At 30.6% G+C, this 24,339-nt stretch overlaps 1 protein-coding gene across 3 annotated transcripts in view; it reads left to right on the top strand.

Annotated features, from left to right (window-relative positions):
• The window catches only part of LRP1 (LDL receptor protein 1), a 273,932-nt gene that overhangs the window by 45,108 nt on the left and 204,485 nt on the right, over positions 1 to 24,339 (top strand). For all 3 annotated transcript variants that reach the window (XM_067046122.1, XM_067046121.1, XM_067046123.1), the window contains exons 3-12: positions 1,236 to 1,379; positions 5,171 to 5,299; positions 10,068 to 10,187; positions 10,265 to 10,390; positions 12,109 to 12,348; positions 14,726 to 14,888; positions 18,144 to 18,369; positions 20,287 to 20,458; positions 21,952 to 22,083; positions 23,216 to 23,396. In XM_067046122.1, the coding sequence (XP_066902223.1) occupies positions 1,236 to 1,379; positions 5,171 to 5,299; positions 10,068 to 10,187; positions 10,265 to 10,390; positions 12,109 to 12,348; positions 14,726 to 14,888; positions 18,144 to 18,369; positions 20,287 to 20,458; positions 21,952 to 22,083; positions 23,216 to 23,396 (1,633 nt within the window). The remainder of the gene's footprint in view (positions 1 to 1,235; positions 1,380 to 5,170; positions 5,300 to 10,067; positions 10,188 to 10,264; positions 10,391 to 12,108; positions 12,349 to 14,725; positions 14,889 to 18,143; positions 18,370 to 20,286; positions 20,459 to 21,951; positions 22,084 to 23,215; positions 23,397 to 24,339) is intronic.

Below are 24,339 nucleotides of genomic sequence, written 5' to 3'. Positions count from 1 at the left end.
AGCTTTTCTATAAATACAGGCAAATCTATTTTCAGGAGGTCCTGGGGTACAGAATAACATGGTGGTGTGGACAACCATCAGTTTTTCTTTGTTTGAACAGCATGTGCTCACATGTCTAAAATAATTTGCTAAAGTGGAATCAGCTGTGTCTATGAATGGGTTTTTTTATGGCCTTGATTTTTATCTTTTCCTTCTTATTCTGAATAGTAGTGGTATAAATTTGAAGTTTAGACTTGAGAGCTTCTCAAGTAGATTGTATGTTTTAGATTATTAGCTTATTCTTGTTTTATTTCAACTATTAAACACACCTTTTACTTTCCCTCCAACAATCCTTGTCGAAGATTTAGAATTTTCTTTTTCTTTTTTTTGGTGCATAACAAAGTGACCTCGTGGAAGATAAAATAAGAAAATTTTGATCGCTCCTTGAACATAGACTTGGCAGTTTTTCTACAAAAATATTTCAGAGCCAGTTGATTATAAGAAGACAAATAAGAAGTTTGCATGACAAAAATAAGAAAATAAAACATTGATTAGTGATGTATATTAGATTTGCTCCTGAATGAGATAAAAGAAGTAATGGTAAAGTATTGATAAATAAAATTAGTGAAAATAAAAATAATAAAATAAATATTAAAGAGTAATAAGAATGTTGATACAAATTGTCACAGCTCTGGCAAATCTATTTTATAAGACCTTCCTGTGCTATGTCAGGAACCTCCTTGCCAATTCAACACATTATATGCTGTTTTATTTAGACTATAATTAAATCCTTGGACATTAAAAAGAGTGGTACGCTAACTTTTCAATCCATTGAGATTTGTCAATGAAATAAAGTAGAGCTTATGCAGGTGTCTTGTGAAATGTAGAAGCAGCATTCAGCATAAAAATAGCATTGAGCTGGACTCACCAAGATTTTGGGCAGCATTACCAAAAGGATTACCACAGAAAAGAGATCTTTGTACTTATTATATTAAATGTTAGCTTATTGATCATTATTGTTTAATGATTATATTCTGTTTTAAGAGGGTTTTATTTATTCATTGTTGTAGATTCACTCAATACCATTACTATTTTCTTATCCACCCAGCTCTATATTTATTTAACCATAATACTATATTTCTATTAAATATTTTAGAAACTAAAACGAAATTAAATGACTGATGAATATTCTAATACTAACAAAAGTTAACCATTTATTTAAATATAATGTAATTTAATTTAATTATCTGTTTTAGCTCCAAGTGATTGCAAATTTGGCTACTTTCAATGTGCTTTGTCTAAAAAGTGCATTCAAGTTGATTGGGTCTGCGATGGAGAATTAGATTGTGGATCTCAGGACAATTCTACTGTTGATAAGTCAGATGAAGACCCTAGTAAATGTATGTAGATAATGAAAATTAACAATTTTTTTTTAATAATTATAATAATCTAGTATTAACTCTTTCCACTCGAGGGCTCCAGAACAGAGCCATTTTAAATTTGTCTTCTCACTCGAGGGCTCCGCCATGGAGATAATCCAAATAGTTTTCAGTCCATAACATGAGGACAAAGACAAATCGTAAAAACTATTGTGTATAAGATATTTCGCTTTTGGTGACTAATGACAGTCGTGTCTCATGGATTATTATGCTAGTAATATGAATTAGAAAAAACTTCGAGTCCAAGGAGTTAATGTAAGAATCAATCTTTTCCTAGATGAAGTAACCATTACTATACCTACCAAAGTTTCCTTATCAAACACAATTCAATCTTTCTCATTGCAAATAATACTATAATATAGTATAATTTATTTGAGATTTTAAACTTTGTTCAGTGCTTACAGACTACCCCATGGACCATATATTCTGCTGTTATGGGGTCTAAGTAGACACCAGATTTTAGTGCTATTTCATCATGTTCCCTAGTTTCAAATTCAGCGAAACCTGAACAGAATTTCAGTTTTGAGTTTTTAGTAGTTGATAAGGTAGTTATTTATAACTTGAAAATGCGGAAAGTTGGGACAAGTATGTCATCCAAAATTAAAACCCGGTTATCGACGAAAACCATTGAGCTATAATTTGATGGAAGAGCTGTCTTCTGTTCATCCTGTGAAAAACAAATGGGTTGTAAAAGAAAATCTCAAATGCCTGAGTCTCGGCAGCATTGGTTCGAGGCCCCTCCATGCTAAAATATGGCAAAACAGGAAGATAGAGAAGAAGGATGAGAGAATTTACCTATCTTGGAGGACTCCTATGTAGCTCCCACTGCTTTATTTAATACTCTTTAATCTCAGTTTCAATGTAATTTGTTTTTATTATTATTTCTGTGAATCCAAAAACATTATAATTGGGTAGGTTTGGTAGTAAAGGATGAAATATTTTTTGAAAATTTGCAGAATAAAATATATTTTTGTTAAATGATAAATCATCTAATCTAACTCTTAAAATTAAATTTACACAAGTAATAATATAATTATGCCAATAATTTAAAATTATGATCATATTAACAATTGTTAAATCTAATTTTTACACCCTCACTACAAAATGAAGATATAGCATTACATTTGTTATGCATTTAATTTTTCCTCATTTTAAGACTTTTTTAATCAAAATAGAAAAAAAAAAAAAAAAATCACATAAAAATATAATTTAAAATCAATTTCCAGAATTACTTGAGCCCATCCTTCATGCATTAAAGAATTAGACTATCATTTTTTTATTGTTATTACAATTATTGTTAGTAATAATTTTCTTGTATGTGGGACACAGGTATTAAATGTGATTGAAAAGAAATAAACCTGTTGAACAGTAGCCTACTGAATCTTTTGAAACATCCAGTCAAAATCAATTTTATAACAATTTGTGCTAGGCTTTTATTGAGCCAAACATATTGTTCTTCAAATTACAACCACAGCCATTTAGAATGTACAGAAAAATACACAAAAAAGAAGTATACACACTCAGAAGAAAATATTAGCAATTTTGTTTCGACTCAATCACAGCTGAAATTCAGCAAAAAATCTGAGACAATTTTATATATGCCTTGAATGATGAAACAATGAATGCTGGAGGAATTTATATATTTAACCTTTTGGTTGGAATTCTTCATCAAGAAATAAATCGGATACCATTTTTATAAAGATATATCATGAAACTGTTTCCTGATTTGTTAATGACAATATTTTTCAAAATTCAGAGTTTCAGTATATGGTTCTTCTTTTTGTGACAGACACAGCATTGGAAAAATTGGACAAGCTTTGAAAACATTCTACCTAAATATTATCCATGTCTCCTATATTGCCCATGGATTAAATTGAATATTTGAAAAAGTCTGTGATATTTTTCTAGAAGTGAACAAGCTGGTTAATAACCGTAAACAAATATTGCTCAAATACCCCAACAAATAGAGAAATATAAGTATATTGTGGAATGCCAATTTCCTCCAGAGCCTGAAGGAAAAATACTTTTGTACTATTTTTAGTACAGAATATATTCCATATTCATCTCCTTATGAATATTATTATTTACCATTCAATGTATGCCAATGAATGTATGAATACCAATGAATATTAGTACTTGCCAGAGTACTAAACCATTAGTCAGAATCTAAATTGATTATATTTACTTCAAGAAGTTGGCAGTCCGTTGAAGTATAAAAGGAGAGGATTCACTTATTCCAGTTTTATTTTAATTATTTTGTTATAGGAATAGTAATTTACACCAAAAAAAGGTTTAACTCAGGGTATTAAAATAGCCTTCTGACCTATTATATTGGACCGCTGGGTGACAATGTGGAAATTATTCAATTAACCGCAATTTTGATCAAAGGTAGTAAAATTTTCCGAATTACCATCCAATGGTAGGTACCTCTATCTAGATAATCAGTGAATATTCACTTTTTTTTATTAGTAATTAAGAAGAATAAAACCTTGTTAATGTAATTCTTGAAGTAATTATGTGTACTTTTATAGAACTCTGAAGTTGTCTAATATATCTCATTTAATCCATGTATTTGTGGCTTTTATAGTTTATCTTGAAGATAAGTAGGGTTTAAGGATAATGTTTCATCTATTTTTTTTTTTGTATCTTTTTTCAATTATTTTAATATACTAGTCTATACCAAGGTATTTATCAATATCTTCTTTTTAAAACTATTTAATAACCTATTCCTCCTTGAATATGTTATCTGAATGATTTGTTTTTCCTTGTGTAGCATGAATACCATCTATTGAGTAACTCAACATCTGTGTTGTATGATTTAAATAGGCTGCTGTGTCTTAGCAGAGACTGCAGCAGACTTTTATTCTTTTCTTAGAGTTTTGAATTGTTCATTTAAAAGCTATGATTGATTACTGAACTTGATTTATTAATTTTCATTTTGTATTTAATGCAATGGATTCATTATAGATATACTTGGTAATGGAGCCGTTGCATGGCAAATCACAAAGAAGAATAAGGTAGTCTTCTTGCATTGGTATACATATATTGAAATGATAAGCATTTCCAAAACTATTTCAGTTGTGATAAAGATCTACAGTGTGGGCGAAAATGTCAGCTTTAATAAATAGTTACTACTATGTTTAAGTGTTATTTCTACCTGTGGCCCAGACCATCTCCTTATTGCTAGGTTTACAGGGGCTTTTTATGTACCTATTTTTATGAGTACTTGTCAAAATAAATTGTAAACGAAAATATGCATTTTCTTTAAAAAATTGATTTATTCAAATTAAGTCAAAATTTTTGAATTTACATATAAAAGAAAAAACATGCTTCCAGTACTGTGAAAAATCAACCTTATTTGCTTATTTTCACACTTGTGAAATGTAAATTAATTGATCATAGTTATACAAAAATAAAAATTAAATGTTTGGCATTACTTCATTTGATATCTCCTATCTTACTGACCTTCTTAGAATTATTTTGTTTCTTGAATATCTTAATATTGTAATTTCTTGACCCTGGTAAGTAAAATATTGGTGTGATTAACTTTTTATTTCTTGTTTGTTCTTTATCTGTTTACATATACTGTTTTTTTTTATTATTATTATTAGTAAGGTAGTTTTCTTACCAGGTATGTTTTACTTTTATTTGTACTTTTTTGTTAGTTTCAAGGGACTTAGTCTCAGAATAAACTTTTCTATAATATACCAGTATGAATGTTCAAGAAATAAATTATTTATTTATTTATTTAGGTGAAATTGCTAAAGAATGCCCACCAAATACAGTGAGGTGTAATTCCAGTGCTGTATGTGTAGAGGTGTCTAAGTTCTGCAATGCTGTAGCTGACTGCCCTGGAGGATTTGACGAAGGAGATTTCTGTAGTATGATTTTTTATTAATTTATTTTTTTAAAGATTCGCTTCCTGAACTGAAAATTTAAAAAGGAGAAGAAATTCTATAGTTCATTTGTTCTATTAAGTTGTGATATATTGGGTATTAACCTGTTAAGTTTGTTTATACGTACATATATACAGTGCTCGATTTCTAGAAATAGAGGTGCTAAAACTGCAATATTCTGGGAAGGGGAGACATTCCAAATTATTAGTCTAAAAAAAATTCATTCATTCCCAACTTATCATAATGCTTCTTCTCTATTCCATGTTCTATTGCAGTGCCTTACTGTTACTATAGTTTAACTGAAATCTATAAAGTTAAATAGATAAATTTTTATTGCCTAACACTATTTAACAATAATACAACTTTTAACAATGACAAGCTTAGTATTATAAATTACTGTGCATAAAAAGGATAAAACTAGGTTACAGTCCTCATACTAAAAAAAAATGACAAGTAGGTTTATATAACATTCCATAAAAGGTGATATAATTTATGTTTTGGCCCATTCATTATTACTGGGCTAATACTCCTTTTAGTATTTTCCATCTAATGCAGCCTGCAAATCTGGGCCGGCTGAGTGTTGTAGGTATGGAGGTATTGCAGTTGATGGAATTAACTGTAATTAATACTAGACCCAATTTATACTAATCCTCAACTTTTCTCTAATTTTGGACCAAATCAGCCATTTTCGAAATGTAGAAATATCAAGAAAAACATAAAGTTGTGCTTATTATTTGATAAAACGTTGATACTGAATCATTTTTACACTGATCCCTAACTTCCCTTCAAATTAGGACAAAATCGAACCAAAATTTTCAAAAAAAGGTGTACTGAGTAAAATATACGTTTTGGCGTGTGTGAGTGAAAGCAGCGAATGAAATTTGATAACATTAATATGGAACCATTCAAGTACCAAATCGTACATTATCAATTATGGTCGAACACTAATTTGACCGCAGTCGATAGACAGATATGAAACCAAATTTCTTCATGATGTCTATTGTGTAAAATATGAGTGAAAATTTTAGATTTTGACGACAAATATTTTTTAACTTTTTATGTAATTTACTGTCAATTATGACAGTTAGTCAGCTGAACCCGGGCCCAGGGCAAAATGGTACAACCTCATTAATGGTACTTCAATAATTCATGTGTTTTATTTTTGTCGTTAATGTTATAATATGAATGACGGTTCATTATGAAAACATATTGCTACTTATTAACAAGATACATATTTATAATAAATTAGGCTACACAGTCAGATTATAGGAAGTCTTCTTCCTTTGATACCCCCATTTGGAATACATCTTTGTGCAACTTACTTCAAGCTCCTTTTCCCTTCTCTATATTGTCATTTACCACCCACTTCGAGTCAGTTTTGATGATACACTTGAATTCTTCTTCCTTTCATACATTCCTCTCTTCCAAAATACAATAATCGCAGGCGATCTCAACACCAACCTTCTCACAGACTCTACCAATCGATCATACCTAATGGACCTAATTTTCTCCCTAGACCTTTATATCGTTCCCTACCAATCCACATATCATACCCAGTCCACCGATACCTGGCTTGATGTATTGATCATCAATTCTCTGCAGAACCTAATGTCCTCCCAAATTCCCATGTCCTTTCTTTCTTCACATGACCTCATCAAATTTTCTTACAATGTTCCCATCCCCAGGCTTATACCAAAGAAAATTAGTTGGCGAAACCTTGATTTCTTAACCACAGAAAACATCGGTCCCTATCTTGATGAACTTTCCCTCTACTTAGAACCTATCTATTCACTTTCATCCATTGATGACAAGGTCGAATGCCTATCCTCGAATCTCCTTAAATTCCTTAACCAGCATGCTCTTCTTAAAACCTGAACCTTCAAATGTTCTTCAGATCCCTGGATCAACTCAGAAATAAGAGAATTAATGAGAAGACGAGATGTGGCCAGAAGACACTTCAGACGTGCCAGACTTTCAGAGTACTATTTCACCTTTAAGTCCGTCCGAAACCTTACCCAAACATCCATACGTCGAGCTAAGGAGCAATACTTTCACAACATCCTATCCCAAGCACCTGATCCTAAATCCAAATGGAAAATACCTAAGAACCTCTCTGTTGTAAGCTCCAAATCTTGTCCACATTACCCTGTCACTCCGAATGATCTTAACTCCTTTGTTGCTCCTCCTTCAACAACCTTATGCGACCTTTCCTCTTTTACCTTCTCCTTCTTCAGATTCTGACTTTCGGCCAATATCCATTTTATCCAATCTGACCAAACCACTTGAAAGATTATTCCACTCTCGACTTGATAATTTTCTCAAACAAAAAGCTCTCCTTAATCCTTTTCAATCCGGTTTTCACTCTCAACATTCCACACATTCCGCTTTATTGAAGCGGATCTGCTATAGATAATCATCATATATCAATTTTAGTTCTATTTGATTTTTCGAAAGCATTTGACTCAGTTAACCATAAGATCCTCCTCATTAAACTTCATAAACTTAAATGGCACGTCAAATAGTGTCCTGAAGTGGTTCCTTTCCTTTCTGTCATCGTTCTCAAACAGTCATCATTCCAAACAAATCTCCTTCCTCTCCCCTTCTTCTGACATGAGGTGTTCCTCGAGGTTCCTCACCTTCATCATCCCTTTTTTCCATTTATATTAACGATCTTCCTGATTTCATTCACCACACACAATACCACCTATATGCAAACGATGTTCAAATTTATCTATCCTTCCATCCCTCCGAGATGCTTGAGGCCATCCAAAAGATTGAAGAAGATATTGATAGTATTAACGCGTGGGCTTTAAGCAATGATTTGAACCTGAATGCTGAAAAAACCAAGCCCATTATTATTGGTTCCAAGCGCCTCCTTCATTCCCTCCCTTACTATCTCCAAATCTTCCTTAACAACTAGTCGATTCACTTCTACCCTACAGTAAAAAACCTTGGAGTCACCTTCGACCAACATCTCTCCTGGAATAATCATATTTCTCAAATCACACAAAAATCCATAACTGTACTTGAACAATTCTAAAGATTTCATAACTCCATTCCTCAAAACACCCGTGAGCTTCTAGTATCCTCTCTCGTCTTCCCCCACTTTGACTATGGTTCCTTGGTCTATGGAGGGTTATCTGCAGGTCTAGAGTTGAGACTGAAGAGACTAATGAATTGTTTTGTAAGATTTATCTTTGGGTTTCCAAGGTGCTCTCAAGTCTCCCACTGGTATAATGAGTTGAAGTGGCTCTATCCAGCCTCCTGAAGGCAATACCTCCTTGGTGTTTTCCTGTTCCAAGTTCTAAAAATAAAAAAACCTACCTATATCCTTGATCTTCTCACTCTTCATTCATCCATCCATTCATTAAACACCAGATCCCAACCAACTGATTTATATATGCCCTCCTATAGAATCACCTTCTTCAGCAAATCCTTCTTCATACGTGCAACCTCCTTCTGGAACACTCTCCCCATCTCCATTCGTCAGTACTCATCCATTCTTTCCTTTGAACAACACCTATTCCTTCACTTATTGCATAACCAAACCTCCCCATCATTGTAAACAATTTATTTAAGCATATATTGATTAACATTATAAATAGTATTTAAGCCAAGACCTCAATGTAATTTCATTTTGCTTACTGGAAACTTTTAAATGCTTGCCAGACAAAAATCACAATGTATAAACCATGTATTGATTCTTAGGGGATATATGTCTCTGAATAAAATTATTTTTTCTTTTCACTTCCACAAATATTGGAATAATTTGCCTACTAGCAACTTGGTTTAAATATTTCTGTAGATAGAAAAAAAGTTTTTGCCCTCAAAAATCCTGTAATATGAACTTTCAAAGAAATTGAAGAATTAATACTTATAGCTCAAAACTTTTACCTTATTGGGTCATAGATTTTCCAAGATCACAAAAATTACAATAAAATTAACACAACTCAACCAATATACTTGAAACCTGACAGTGGATTAGTTCCCTATAGATTACAAAATATGGTAGAAACTTAACTTATGTTAACGAATTAGAACCAGAGATATAAAATAAAACGTTGGAGAAAAAAATCAACTTTCGAAATAGTAAAAATAATTGAATATGGTCAAACAACCAACTTAGTTTATTTTAGTCCACTTGCTGTGGATTGACCCTTGCACTAAAATCTAAGAAATGTGAGTAATACTTTTTTTTAAATTTTCAATATATAGAATGATAGTTGTATGGTAAGATGTTTAGCATTAAGACAATTTCAAACATTCATTATTTATCTCAATAAGATCAACATAATTGTAGATTCATTTTTATTCAAGATAGTTTAAAATGAGCAGTAGCCAAACAGTAGAAATTTTGGTCTCCTAGTTATTTTGCTATTGTGGTAAAGTGTTAATAACATGTTATAGAGTATTTGTACATTTATTGGATGACAAATAATTTCCAAAATGACTTGATTTTTTTTTTATTTGTAATTTTTACGTTTTAATGTGTTATAAAGGTGAGCTGTAATAGTAAGCTGACTCTTAGCCCATAAAACAGCAATTATATCCTAGCCTCACCAAATTTCATTGTATTGGTCAGTTTTGATTGTGATTCTATAATAGTGTGTCAATTATAATGATCTGGGATAAATGATGATTAATATATCAGTATTTTATTATTTTTTGTGAATGAATGAAGTTCAAAAGTCATATGACTTTTTTTTGGGTTTATTATTGCTGTTTACATGATGTTTTATGTGATTCTTCTTAGATGAGTCTAACTGTCAGAAAAAAGGCTGTACCTATGATTGTAGGGAAACTCCAATGGGTGCTAAATGTTTTTGTCCTCATGGCCAACAACCTGCCTTAGGTCATTCAGAACTGTGCACAGGTTCGCATACCATGTTTATAATTATATTTCTTATTATCTAAAGCATTGGTCTTGTTTCTAATGTATTTTTATTTCAGATTCGGATGAATGTAAAATTGATGGCTCTTGTGACCAGCTGTGTGATAATATTCATGGTTCTTATAATTGTTCTTGTGTACCTGGATACAAGTTAGTTAACACAACTAGGTGTATTGCTGTAAACTGTGAGTAAATTTCTTCTCAAAAACATTATTTTTTCACTTGTTTGTTAATTCTAGAACCATAGTTAGACAATACTATTGCTATATTGTTATTTGTATTTGTTTTTTTAAATTTTTTAATGCAAGAGAAAAACTGGTATGTATACTGAAAAATCTGTATGTGTGTATGCTACTTACCCATGGGTATTATTGATTTTATGGATATAACAAGGTTCATCAGCATTTTGTGGTGTTATTTGTATTTTATATTATTCTTCAGTATACATAAATTTTACTATAATTAATTTTGTTTTTTAATAACTATAAAATAACATCAGACTAAATACAAATTTACATTTTAACTTCTACCAATTCAAAAACTAGTAAGCTTTGTTGTTTGTTTTCTTTCTTTTTTCTTTTTATTATTATTTCAGGAAAAAATTCAAAATATTTAGAGAACACATTTCTTTTACAAGGAAACAATGTCTTTTATAAACTAATTTAATCATAACATGTGAAAAATCAAATTTCGAGATGATTTAAAACACTGTTAAAATATAAAGTCATTTATACTTATTTCTGCATTCCAGCCCTATTGTTTGTCTTTTAGACTGACTCTATTCATTGTTTTTCTCATTTCATAACCAAAACTTATCATTATATATATCATATTACTCTTATTCATTTCAAACAATTTTCCAATATGGCTTTCAGTGGACACTTCAGATCTATACTCTTCAAGAACTGGGTAGAAAACACCTGGTTCTGCTGATGTATGCAAAGTCCAAAGCTTAATACCACCGTAATCCCTCCAAGTATTATTCATACACACCATTTTTATCCACCAAAAACATTTTCCTTCTGCCGTTACACATTTAAACTTGCCAGTATCAATTATATTATTTCATATATGCAAAATTTCACGACAATTAATTATTACAATAAATATTTCTGACATGTGATGAGAAACTTTTTTTATCCAAAATTATGAAATTTTTAACCATTATTATGGATAAAGTTATAGTTTACCTCCCCCTAGTAAAATATACAGAGGAAGAGATCCTCAAAATAATTCATAATCAGAATCCTAATCTGAAGGCGAACACATGGAGGATGTTGAAAAGGAAGAATAATCCTAAAGGTATTCAGATAGTAGTAGGATTGGAAAAAGAGCTACTGAAGGCCCTCACAGAACAAGGTCCAATATACTTTGGCGTAAGAGAGGCATTCTTCAGATTGCTAGGTGGAACAAAGAAGCCTGATGCTACCAGGGAGGGGGAAGCTCTCTGGGTCAGGCGGGTGCCGGGCAGGGCCTTCGGGGGTTAGGTCGGAACACAAACCTCCTCTGAATGGAGCAAGTGGGAGAACCCCACTGTTAAGAGAGGATGCCCACCAAAAAAGAACCTTGCCACTGCTGCCAGTGGTACACTATGTTGTACATGTGTTTGCACATGATATGGTTTCATACATCATAGTTGAGGGCTATATTTGGTCAAGCCAAAACTGCTTTAACATATTTTAAAAAGCTATTTAATTTTGGTGAATTTTCTTACAATATTCGCAGTTTCTGTAATGATATTGTACTAATTTAGTTTGAATAAATTATACATTTTTATTCAATTCTGGCAAGGTCATCAAATTGTCATTTTATAACAATTATTAAATAAAACATTTTTTAAATCAGTAACACCTGTATTTTAATTATTTATATGTTTGTCATTAGTTAGTTTTAATATTTACAGTTCCTTCTACTGAAGAACCATCTTTAGTGTTCTCCACTGCATCAGACATTAGGAGGTCACAATTATCTGGGGATCCTGCTAGTCCAACTCCTGTTCTTTCCCAGAATGGTAGTCTTGCACTGGCTGTTGACCATAGATCTAGATCGGTGTATTATATTACAAGCGAAGGGCTACTTAAAACTGTTCACCTTGATGGTACTTCTCCTAAGACTATAGCAGGCCCACCTTTCACTCTTAAATGTGAGTTCAACCATTTTATTAATAGATATTAAAACTAATTACAACTTTTTCACTTTTCAAATGTGATTACATCATTATAAATTTTATTACAAATGCATCAATTTATTAATTTACACTTCATTATATATGAGTGATTGAAGTTTTATATTTAACTTGTAAAAGGCTTATTGGGCGGGAATACAGGTTAGGCATTAAGGTTATTAATCCTACAAAACCTGTGGAAGTCACTAGGTATGTATATTAGTACTTTTCTGCAAAATGTTTTTATAGAATTAATATAAAACACAGAATCTTATTTAAAAACCTCAGTAATATATATTCTATTTAGAATTTTAGGAATATATTTTCTTAGTAAAAATAATAATTAAATTATATTTCTAGAAAAAAAAAAAAAAAAAAAAAGATTTTCTTATATGCTAATTTATTTTTTTTATTCAATTATTCAAGCGGTTTATTGTTTTCATTATGTTAAACATTATTCTTAGTGTAATTATGGTGTAAATAACGTCTGTTATTATTACTATTGTCCTTAATTTGACACATAATGCAATGTTATCCTATACTCCTATAATAGTTGATGCTGGAAAAATAAAATAAAATAAAGGGGTAAATGTAAAACACCTGTTTCAATAAAAACAAAAAAAAGTTATTTACAATCATCAGACATTTCCGTGTTTGGTGTATCAGGCATTTAGTAACTTTTCCTTCTGATTTGCCTCTCAATTACGTTCTGATTTTGATATCTTTGGAAATTGAGCATGAACAGTATTTGAATGAATTTGCCTTCAACATCAGCCCAGAGAAGTATTTACTGGGCTAGGCTGAGATTAATTTCCTTGGTTATAAAGAGTTTGTGGAAGAAATCTGCATTTCCTTGTAATAATAAATTTACATATTATTCTTTCATCCATAAAGGAAGCAGGTGGTCTCCAGCAACCTCTTAATGGTTATCTGCATCATGTGCAGAAGAACAACCTCTTGTGGAACTCCCTTTTCCTCTGGAAAGTATGCAATTCACCATCCATTCTGCCTAGGACTCTCTATTGCTATAATTTCTCTTGCCTATGATGCAATTGACACCTGTGTTGTTGCTGTCATTTAACAATGGCAAGATGACAAATTAGTACCTCTGGATTTTTTATCCAAGGCTTAGTTTCCTATTCTGTGAATGTACACCACTTATTAGCTCCTGGCATTTTTCAAAGCACTTAAGGCCAGTAATTAAGGGGAGGTAGTTCACTATCTTGACAGACCTTAAACCTCTGACCTATGTGTTCCTTCAGAAATCAAGCTCTATGTCTCCCAACGAGATTCAGTCGCTGAATTTCATTTCTCAATTCTTCATAGACTTCCACAATTTTGAAGGGAGTTCAAATCCTCCAGCTGATGTGCTTTTACACCTGGAAGAACTGTCACTTAATGAAGGTTAGGTCTATCAGCTATCCCACAGGAGAATGATCAGGAGTAAGATTATCTGCTTTTATAGGAAGACCTCTCACATAAAAAATTATCCCTTCCTTGCCACAACCATCTATCATGGTGGAAAACATCTTAGGATTAGGCAAAACCTTACATCTATCCAATATTCTAGCACCTCTGCTTTAACTGCAGCCATCCAGAATTACAAGCCCTCAATGTTAAGTTGTCTATTTTGGATTGAGGAGAAGTTCATTTCATCATAAATTTCCATTGTACAATCCCATTAAATCTCCCAGTATTAGTCCTGTCTACTGCTACCATTGTTCTGGTCCTTATCTAATGAGAGTCTTACAGTATAGAATGAGGCTGGATTTTTATGCCAGTAATGTCTAGGTTTATTGCCATAAGTTACATTAATTTTCCGTTTAGCATACCTTAGGCTTATACTATATATGGGCTCGAGTAGGTTAGGACCCTGATACTATTACATTCGAGCCTTTCTATATTTTCTGGATTGAGTTCTGGATAGTTAAAAAATTCTTAAGTCTTTTGGTACTTAGCCAATTCTATCTTTATAGTTGCATCATCTAGGTTCTCACTTGTTTAAAACCAGTTTATAACGATATAGACAATACTAATCGATGATTATTTCAAAATTTGAAAGTAGGATATTCACTGCAATAATACTATGCTCTATTTTTAGGTTTTTATTTCATTCAGAAAATTGATTTTTTATTTCTTTAATTTGAAACTCTGTTACATTGAAGTATTAATCATTAAATATCCTTCATTACGTTTCTATGACTCAGTATTTTAGTATTTGTTTATTTATTTTGATTAATTTATTTTATTTCTTATTTATTCTTAAATTATATATGATTTATTATTTTTTTTATAATTTTTTTTTTGTTTACAAATTATATAATTTATTCTTACTTATTGATGATGGTGTTTTCAGCTGTTACTCATATAGCCCTTGATTGGATCTCAGGTAATTGGTATTTTTTGGATGACTCCAGAGAGCTGATTTTTGTTTGCAATTCAAACATGAAGCATTGTGTCATAGTCATCGATGTTTCCCTTAGTAAACCAAGGGGAATCACACTTGACCCAACAAAAGGGTATGATATTTAAAAATATATATATATTTTTTGTTTTTTCTTTACCCCTATAATTATAGTACACTCTGCTTTAATGGGACACTATACTCAAATACACTCAGCAGCATAAAAAAACCTGGCACTCAAATAATTCTAGTAGTTATGTTTTCAGTTTTTTTTTTAAATTTATGGTAAGCATTAGTTCTTTATATTATTATAGGTTATATAAACAAAGTACGATAAGCAACTCTTTTTATTAATAATGCTCTGTAAATAAATTATAGTGTATAAAAATGGGATATTGACATTTCAAAAATAAAATTTCTGTTAAATATTTTTCAAAGGGTTATAATGCTTTATCAATTATAATCTTTCAAAGATAAATTTAAACCTTTTTTAACTTCTCCTCTTCTTTAATAGATTAGGCATTTTAAACTTATACTAGCTCATCCTCCAAATCAGCTTGAAACAAACACTATATTTATGAATTGAAGAAGTTAAAAGGGGAAAATTTGTTATTAAAAGATTATAATTGATGAGAAATTGACATTTTTTAAAACTGATAATTCTTCATTTGCATTTGGTTTTCTGGCAGAGATTGGGCTCCTAATAATGGTTATTAAACTCTTTTGAACGGTGTACGCTTCTAACCGAGTCAGGCATAGAAGAAATTACTTTTTAATACAATTATAAAGCCATTACATTAAATCTGATTTAAGTCACTAAGAGGAGGATACGAATGCCTGACTTGTCTATCTAAGTTAACCCACAAATGCTCTATCAGATTCATATCATGACATCATGTGAACTAATCCAAAACTGTAATCCTCACATGCTCCAAGTGTTCATTAGCAATTCTTGCAGCATGCAAGAATAATTCCACATAAAAATGAACTATTCAACAATAAACAGATGGGATCACAGCCTTTAGGACCACTTTCTCAATGTACCTCTGACCATACAGAGCCCAAGTGCCAATGAAAATCAGTTTAGTACAAGTTTGGAAATTCAGTCTTCCCCAAACCATTATGATTGCCTGGAAAAACTGTTTGATATCTTTCAACTAGAACAACCCTAATGAAGCTATACACAGTAGGGCGAAACGTCGGCAAATAAATAGTTGTTAACTATTTTTTGTTTCCTTTGGACCACACCCCTGACCTTCTTTATAATTTGAAAACAAAAAATTGTCAATCATTAATTTTATATACATATATACAATCTTAATTTTAGTTTCACATTCTCTCATTTATTTATAAAAATTTGCAGGGTATTATTCACAAGTCAAATGTAACAGTCAAAATTAACCTATATTTGGCACTATTACATTTAATATTAAATTTTATTCTTTGCAAATTCTGTTATTTGACTATCATTTAACTTTTCACAACAATATTATTTCACCTTAAGTTATTTAACTTATTTGAAATGAAATCTTCAAAATTATCTGGAGAGGAGAGAGAAATGTTTTATTTTACAAGCAATGCTGCCCAATTATATTTGGATGTTATAAGACACAGCATACTAATGAGTCTATTATTAGATATAATATAAATACTAACATATAGTATTCAACAAACTTTTTTTTTTTTTTTAAAAAAACTAATAATCACAGTAGAGTCATTGAAGTACTGTAACAAATCAGTTATAGTGTAGTACTAAAACAGATCAGGGAAAAAGAAAAGTAATATCTGAACAATAGAAATAATTCACTCTGATTCGAATCACTAAAAGGAACTGTATAAAAATTATATTAACTATCTGAATATCATTCATTGAACTTGTTAATTATTTACTCTAATTCTGACTAGCTTTATCAGAGAGTTCCTTAAATCCAGTGGGTTAAACAATATGTGGGTTGGATCATGAACTAGTAATCATGAAACTGCGAAAATAACTTATTATAAACTAGGAAAAAAGTTCCTTGAAAACCTTAATATAGATAAATTAAAAATTTATTTTAGAGAATAAGAAAATTTTATGGTGCAAATTAAGAATAAGTTTCAAGAACTTAAGGAATAAAGGAAGAAGGGAGAAAAAAGGAAATTAAAGGAATTGTGGACAGATGATAATAATAATGATAAAAGGCTTTACGAACACAAAAGTTTGTTGGTGACACCATCAGCAACCATTGCTTTGATATCTCCTTCCACTTACCAAAAACCAATTCCTCAAGCTCTTCCATTGCAAGGCTTTAACACGATCCTCCTACCTACATCCTGGTCTTTCTTTCTGACATTCACACGTTTCAGCCCTGATTAAAATTGTAGGGATTTTTTGATTAAGGTATACCTTATTATTATAAGGTAGTGGACTCCCTACTCCAGGATCAGGTATCAAGCTTGTTTTGGCAGGAAATTTATTTTCTGTTATATCAACCATAGATTCACTCTGGGGTCGACTACCTTCTGTCTACCCAATTCCAGAAGAATAACAATTAAAAGTTTCAAAAAAGCTTTATATATTTTATGTCTCACATTTTTGTTGATAATTGTAAATATGAACAGTCGCAGAAATTGTATCTTTTCATTTATTATTTTTTAGTTCAATTGCATTTGATTTTTTTATCATTTTTCTTTTTTCTTTATTTGTTCTATCATTATTTTATATATTCTGTTAATTATTGTTGTTTATTTGTATCTTTTCAAATTCATTGTTTTATTTTATTTTATGACGTTTTGTAATTTCATCTCTATTTTGTATTTTCATTTTTACTCTAAGGCTCTAAAGCCTAATTTTGATGCTTGTATATTATTCTAAAGGGACCAATCCCAGAATAATTAAAGATTATTATTATTATCATTTGTTGTAGTTTTTTTCCCCCTAAAGAAACTATAGTTGGTGACAAAAATATGAAATCAAAGATATTTGAATCAGACCTTCCATGTTTTACAAATTTCTACTGCATTGTTTATAAATTAAGGTATTGATTTCTTTCATTTATGGAGCTCAGTTTTTGATTTACTAAAATCTTTATCGTTTCTGTTAACTGTTTAAATTAATGTTTCTACTTTATGGTAGATGTATATGTTTTTTAAATCATCATATGTATGATGTTGTTTTGTTTTATTAGTAAAATCAATAATTATTATTTTCTTAATAAAAAAAATGAATAATAGGTAATTTGATGTCCAAAGCAGTTTTGTCTTATTTTGTTAATTTGTCAGTGAATACAGTTTTGATCATTGATGATAAGTATTATTACTTCATAAAGCTCATACATATTTTATCTATTAGTATTGTTCAGATATGAGATATTTTGAATGTTTTTCTTAGGTACATGTTCTACACAAAATGGGGTATGAGTAAACCACGGCTTGAGAGGGCCAACTTAGACGGAACTGATCAGAAGACCCTTGTTGATCAAAAGATAGTTTATCCCTATGGTCTTACTGTAGACTTCCCCCTCCAGCATGTCTACTGGGTTGATACCTACCTTGATTACATTGATAGAGTGGATTATGATGGTAACAACAGGAAGACTATCAAGAAAGGATATCCAGTCAGTAAATCCTTATTTGTTAATCACTATTATTTGTTTTCATGATCCATAGCTTTAGTAATTATTAGTATAGGACCCTGATGCATAAAACCTATCCTGTAAAAATACATCTGTAAATAATTTTAAAAATCAGTTTCTACCTCACTCAACTCAGAAACACATTTCTGGTGTTCCCAAAACTATTAATTCGCTAATGATTTTAATGAAGTAACAAATTAAGTTGTTTTTTCCCTATAATTGTTTAAATAACAAATTAAACCGTATTACATACTGTGTCAAATGAGTGCCATAACTTAATGATTCAGTCAAGTAGTATGTCACAAATCGGCCTGAACCCAAAAAACGACAATTTTTGCCCACAACTGAGATTTAGTACTACTGGGTAAGTCTGGGATAGGCAGAATAGTTACATAGATATTGAACTAGCAGCTTTAGTGCCATTGTAGTTGTTTTCGTTTGTAGAAATTTTTAAAGCTCTATTTATACCTCTCATTCAAGTATTTCAATTGAATGGCTTAGTTGTATTATCGCTTGAATTACTTAGTAGAATATCTAGTTATACTTCTAATCTAAGACGGTGTGCCGTATGTTGTTCGCTGGTGAGTATAAAGATGGTCCATCTATACCAGAATAATGAGATAGATGGACCAGGTAAAACATGACATGAATGGTCCTCCTAACTATTACAAATGCAAACCTTGAGTAAAAAGCTTTTATTACCCTCTGGACCCAGCATGACATAAGGATAATGTTCTAACTTTTAATGTATGAACCAAGCAAAACTTGAATTCACTTTGCCAAACTTATCTATCTTTTCACATCAGTTTCTGATTAAGATTGCATCAAATATCATGCATGATTGGGAAAGCAGATGAACTATCAAGTGCCAGCTGAAAGCTTGCTTAAAGTTGGTTATCCAATTTTGGCAACAAAATACATTTGCAATAACTTGATAGGGTTCAAAACAGCAATAGTCTTAAAATTGGAATTAATACAACCCAAAAATGCATTATTATGTAGAAAAAGATTATTAAAAAAATTAAAATTTATTATATTACTCTACCATGTCAGTATTAATGAAATAAACAAAATTTTATATTGGTAACTTTATCTTACTTAAAAATTATTGAGCTTTGTAGTTTTTTATTATTGTAGGAAAAGTTCAAATTATAGATGAAGAACATATTGGCTTTACAAGGAGATACTTTCTTAGACTTATAAAATAATTTATACATGTTAAAAACTCAAATCACTCCAAAAAAGAAAATGAAAATAGTAGGCCTTAAATAAAAAGTCATTAAATATTTATTTCGGCACTTCAAAGTTTACACTTTAGGTCTATAATCTTCAAACACACGAAGCAGAGAACTTGCTTAAGAGCCAACTTAAGCAAAATCGACAGCTTAATACAGCTGTAATCCCTCCAAATTCACTCCATACATATTCGCCATATTACTTTTTTCTTTACTGTCAATGATATATATTTTTAGAAGTACCTCACACAAGGTTTGCAATAATACTGATCAAGAGTGAAATGGAGAAAGATAATTGTGTATTTTACTCAAAAGAGAGACCAAATGCCACTGTTATGATCCACGAAAATAAAATAAAATAATTTTTAAAGTTGTAGAGGTTTGGAGAAGTGAACATACTGTTATATAGTATACTAGATATATAGTATAGTGAAACACTCTGCATATATATACATCTGAAAATTTTCAAATATATCTTCATCATTTAGAATACATGTGTATTTTCCTGGAGTTGAGAATAATTAATTTTATATATATATGTAATATTGTAATAATATAATATTGTATAATTATAATATAATATATCATAATAAAATAATGTATATAATGTAATAATATAGTATTGTAGTAATGATATAATTAATTACATCTTTTTAAATTCTAGGTACAAAACTTATTTGATGTGACAGTGTTTGAAAACAATCTTTTTGCTACTTCATGGAGAAAGTATTGTGTTATTCGTGTTAATAAATTTGATCCTAGTGACTTTGAGATTCTTCATAACTACAGTCGTCCATTTTCTATACATGTTTTCCATAGACAAAGACAGCCAGAGGGTATGATGATTATTGCTTTAAAACTATAATAAATATTAGTATTGGCAACTTCAAAAGAATAGTTAATTTTTCTCTATTAAGATTTCATCTGAAATATTTACTACTTATTTCAAACATTTGTAATTGAAAAATTAATAAAAATATCTCTTTCACAAATGACAATTATTTTATTCTTTACTAGGTAAACCAGTACTATTTACTAAGATACCCAATTCATATGGTGAAATATAGTATTTTTGACTAAATTGCTTACTGGGATTTAATTTTATAATTTGTTAAAATTTTCTGATATTCAGATCTGGATCATATATATAATTGATTAATTTTCTTTTATTTTGTTTACATAATTTATTAAATAGCTGTAAGATTTTCAAGAAATTTTATTTTTTAATTAGTGTTTTTTTACTACAGATTTGGGTGTTTTTTCAACCATTTTATTTATTTTTTCTCTTGTGACTAGCCATCCCTTTGACCATGAGGGCTCCCCTGGAAAACCACGTACAAGCACAATTTTTTGTTGATAATTTCTTTTCTTTTAATTTAAATTAGCATTATATATGGTATAAACAATAAATTCGATAAAGATCCTTAAAGGCTACTGAATATAAAATAATCATAGCAGATAGGAGCTAGTACAGTATTAAACACGGTTCAGGACAATCCAAAGTGAAAGGAAATGCTAGAGTTCTTCCCACCACTCTGAACACAAGTTAGAAATATGACCTCCCTTGATGATAGCTTATAGCAGGGGTGGCCAACAAGTTGATCGTGAAGCCAATTTTGGTGGATTGTTGATCACTCGCAATATCTGTGTTGGAGTGCCTTGCACCATGGACTTCGAAGCGATTGTAGAAGACAAAACTTTCTAGCAATAGTTTAATGGATTCTTGGAATTTGCCAAGGTCATAAATTCCTAGAATTCTGACAGCCTGACAATGTGATCTCCGCTCACCCAGCACAATATATTTTGACTTACGTGTAACACTTGTCACCGGACGCAACACGTGGACTCATTATTTGTCAGAATATACAAATAATTATTATTCCTTGGTTAGAGACATGCAAATATTCAGTCTTCCCATTAATGTTAAGGCAACAAAGTAAATTTTAAATCTGTAGCTACTTTGAATTAATAAATATTGTTAATAATTATCCATGTTCTTCTAATTCCCCTGGACATGAGTTTTTTGGCTCTTTAAATAATTATTGTTGTTATTACATAGGTATGTAAGTACCTAGATAAGCTGTATATCTATACATACACACACACACACACACACACACACACACACACACACACATATATATATATACACATAAGTCTTCCTGTATTTATTTGTTTGAAACTTATTTTGGTCCCTATACCTTCATTAGGCTAATTTCTCCTTTCTTGCTTGTCAATTGAAGACAGAACTGTACAGGAAGACTACTATTTCCAATAGCATCTAAGCCATGATTCAATAATTTAAATTGTTTATTGTGTCATTCTGTAGTCGATCACCCATGTAAAAGTTCAAATGGAGGATGTCAACATATCTGCATTCCAGCTTGGAAAAATAATGTTGCTGTTGCTAATTGCCTTTGTGAAGCTGGCTATAGACTTGTCGGCAAATCAAAATGTACCCGTAAGTGAAAAAGTTAATCATCTCTTATTTATTATCCAAATTGGTTATTAGTTTAGTAGTTGTAGTTCTTTCCGTAGTTTGAATGAGACTTCCATTATGTTTCTATACAATATCATCAATGTTAAATATTTATTGTTAGAAGTTTAAAACATGTAAAGTTTTGAATATGCTTCCCAAAAGTTATAGAAATCATTACATAAAAACAAAGTCCTTACTTATTTGAATTTTTAATTTTGCTTTCTAAGTAGTCTTCTGATATAGATGATAAAATAATTTTGTGGTCCTGTGGGTACCATAGTTCTAGTCTGTGGCTCATATCATCTGTTTTAAGCACATCTGCGCTGTTTGACTGTAGGTTTTCAATAAAATGTTTTATTAAATATTTAGCCAATGTTCAAACCATGTTAAACATACTGGTTCTAGTCTGATCATGGAAGTTAAGCAGCATCAGACCTGGTTAGTACTTGGATGAATGACTACCAGAAAAAATCACATGATGTCATGTAGGAAGAGGGGTATAGTTCAGCAAATAAGGCACTGTACTCCTGAGTATCTTCTAGTCCTGAGTTTGAGCCTGCCAGTGGCAGATTATTATTTATAATTTTATATCAACCATGAATTGACCTCAGGGTCTGAAGACTACTGGGCCACACCTAGTCTCTAAAAAGTGGGTGCACTTTAATTGGGGAAGAAACCTGACAGCTAAACATGATTTCTAACCAAAACATTTCCTTTCATAGCTATTGGTTTAGAAACAGTTCTTCCTCACCTAAGGACTGAACTCAGGACCCTTCATGAGTTGTGTTACAGAATTTTTTGAAATAAAAAATTAAATATTTGATTATTAATTAGAAATAAAATATATTTGTTTGAAATAGTTTATTTATTTTTATCATAACATTTTAACAATATTTATATTCAAATCATTTTGAGTTTACATTATTTTCTTTGTGTTAAGTAAAAAGTTTTTTTTTTGTTAAATAATAATTTTTTTTTATCATTGTTAAGTATTAAGTCATTATGCTTGCCTGTTCATTTTTTCTTTTTCAAGGCTTTTAATTTTTTTTTTTTTTTTTGTCACTATCTTACATTTTTAAAATTTTTTGACCTATTCTACTGATTTTTCCAACAGCTCATGATACTTCAGAATTTTTATTGTATGCCAAAAGTCAATCTGGTATGATAAAGGGGATCCCAATAAGCCCCAGATCTCGCCGAGAGGAGGTAATTCCTCCCATCATGGATCTTATCCGACCATCTTCCATCAGTTACGATGTTAAAACACAAACCATCTATTTTGCTGATCATGTTAAGTAAGTTTTATTTTTTGTATTAATTTGAAGAATCTTTTGAAAGGTTGTTATGTTTGCTTAATTTAAATTTTAAGTTCACCAAAGTAAAAACATTCCTGATTGGTGTGTTTTAATATTCTCAGAAAGTAGGGAGAAATAAGGAAAGGATCTGTATCGACAAATAGGGGGTGATAGTTAAGGATTTGTTAAAGAATGGTTTTTATCAGATGATCTTTACTATTATTAATTAGTTTATTAATGATTTTTAGAGAGAAGAGGAATAAATCCAACAAAATTTTAAATATATTTACAGCCAGCCTTCTGCTCTACAGACTCATATATTATATCGATATATAATGCTATATCCACTGACTGGTTCAAGATGAACTTATTTTAACTTACTTTTAAACTATTGTTTTCTTAGGAACTGTTTGCAAGTAGTTAATGCAAAAAAAAAATTAATAAAAGAAAGATGGTCCAGGTACAATCAGAATAACTCTAATACTAAAAAAAAACTATTTATTATGAGCCATTGTTCTGCCCCACTTAGTAGAGCTTTATCACAGCTAAAAAAAAAAAAAAACTACAAACAACTAAAATTATGTCAAAGAGTAAGATTACATGAAATAAAATTAAATAAAGGTGTGGCTAAAAATGATGTGAAAATTAATAAAGTAAAAGTAAGATATATACCGGGACTATCTACCTTTTATTAATTACACATGGTCAATCAACAATCTTCCAATCAAATTTCTGTTAAACTTTTATTATGAAGTTCTTATAAGAACTTTTACTTCAGAATTTTTATAGTAAAAATTCTCTGGAGAACTTTTATAATAAAAGCTCTTTCAAGAAATTTTTGGCTTGCACTTTTAAGTAAGTAAGTAAGAGTACTCAATTTTTGTATTTTTTAAAAGAAAGTTACAGGATATTGTAGGTATATATATAACTTATTTTTTCATGT

The sequence above is a fragment of the Halyomorpha halys genome, unplaced genomic scaffold (genome assembly GCF_000696795.3).
Source record: "Halyomorpha halys isolate HHAL.00 unplaced genomic scaffold, Hhal_1.1 Scaffold384.1, whole genome shotgun sequence".
Classification (NCBI taxonomy): domain Eukaryota; kingdom Metazoa; phylum Arthropoda; class Insecta; order Hemiptera; family Pentatomidae; genus Halyomorpha; species Halyomorpha halys.
The sequence above is the reverse complement of the archived record's forward strand: the minus strand, read 5'-3'. Positions and strand labels throughout refer to the sequence as shown.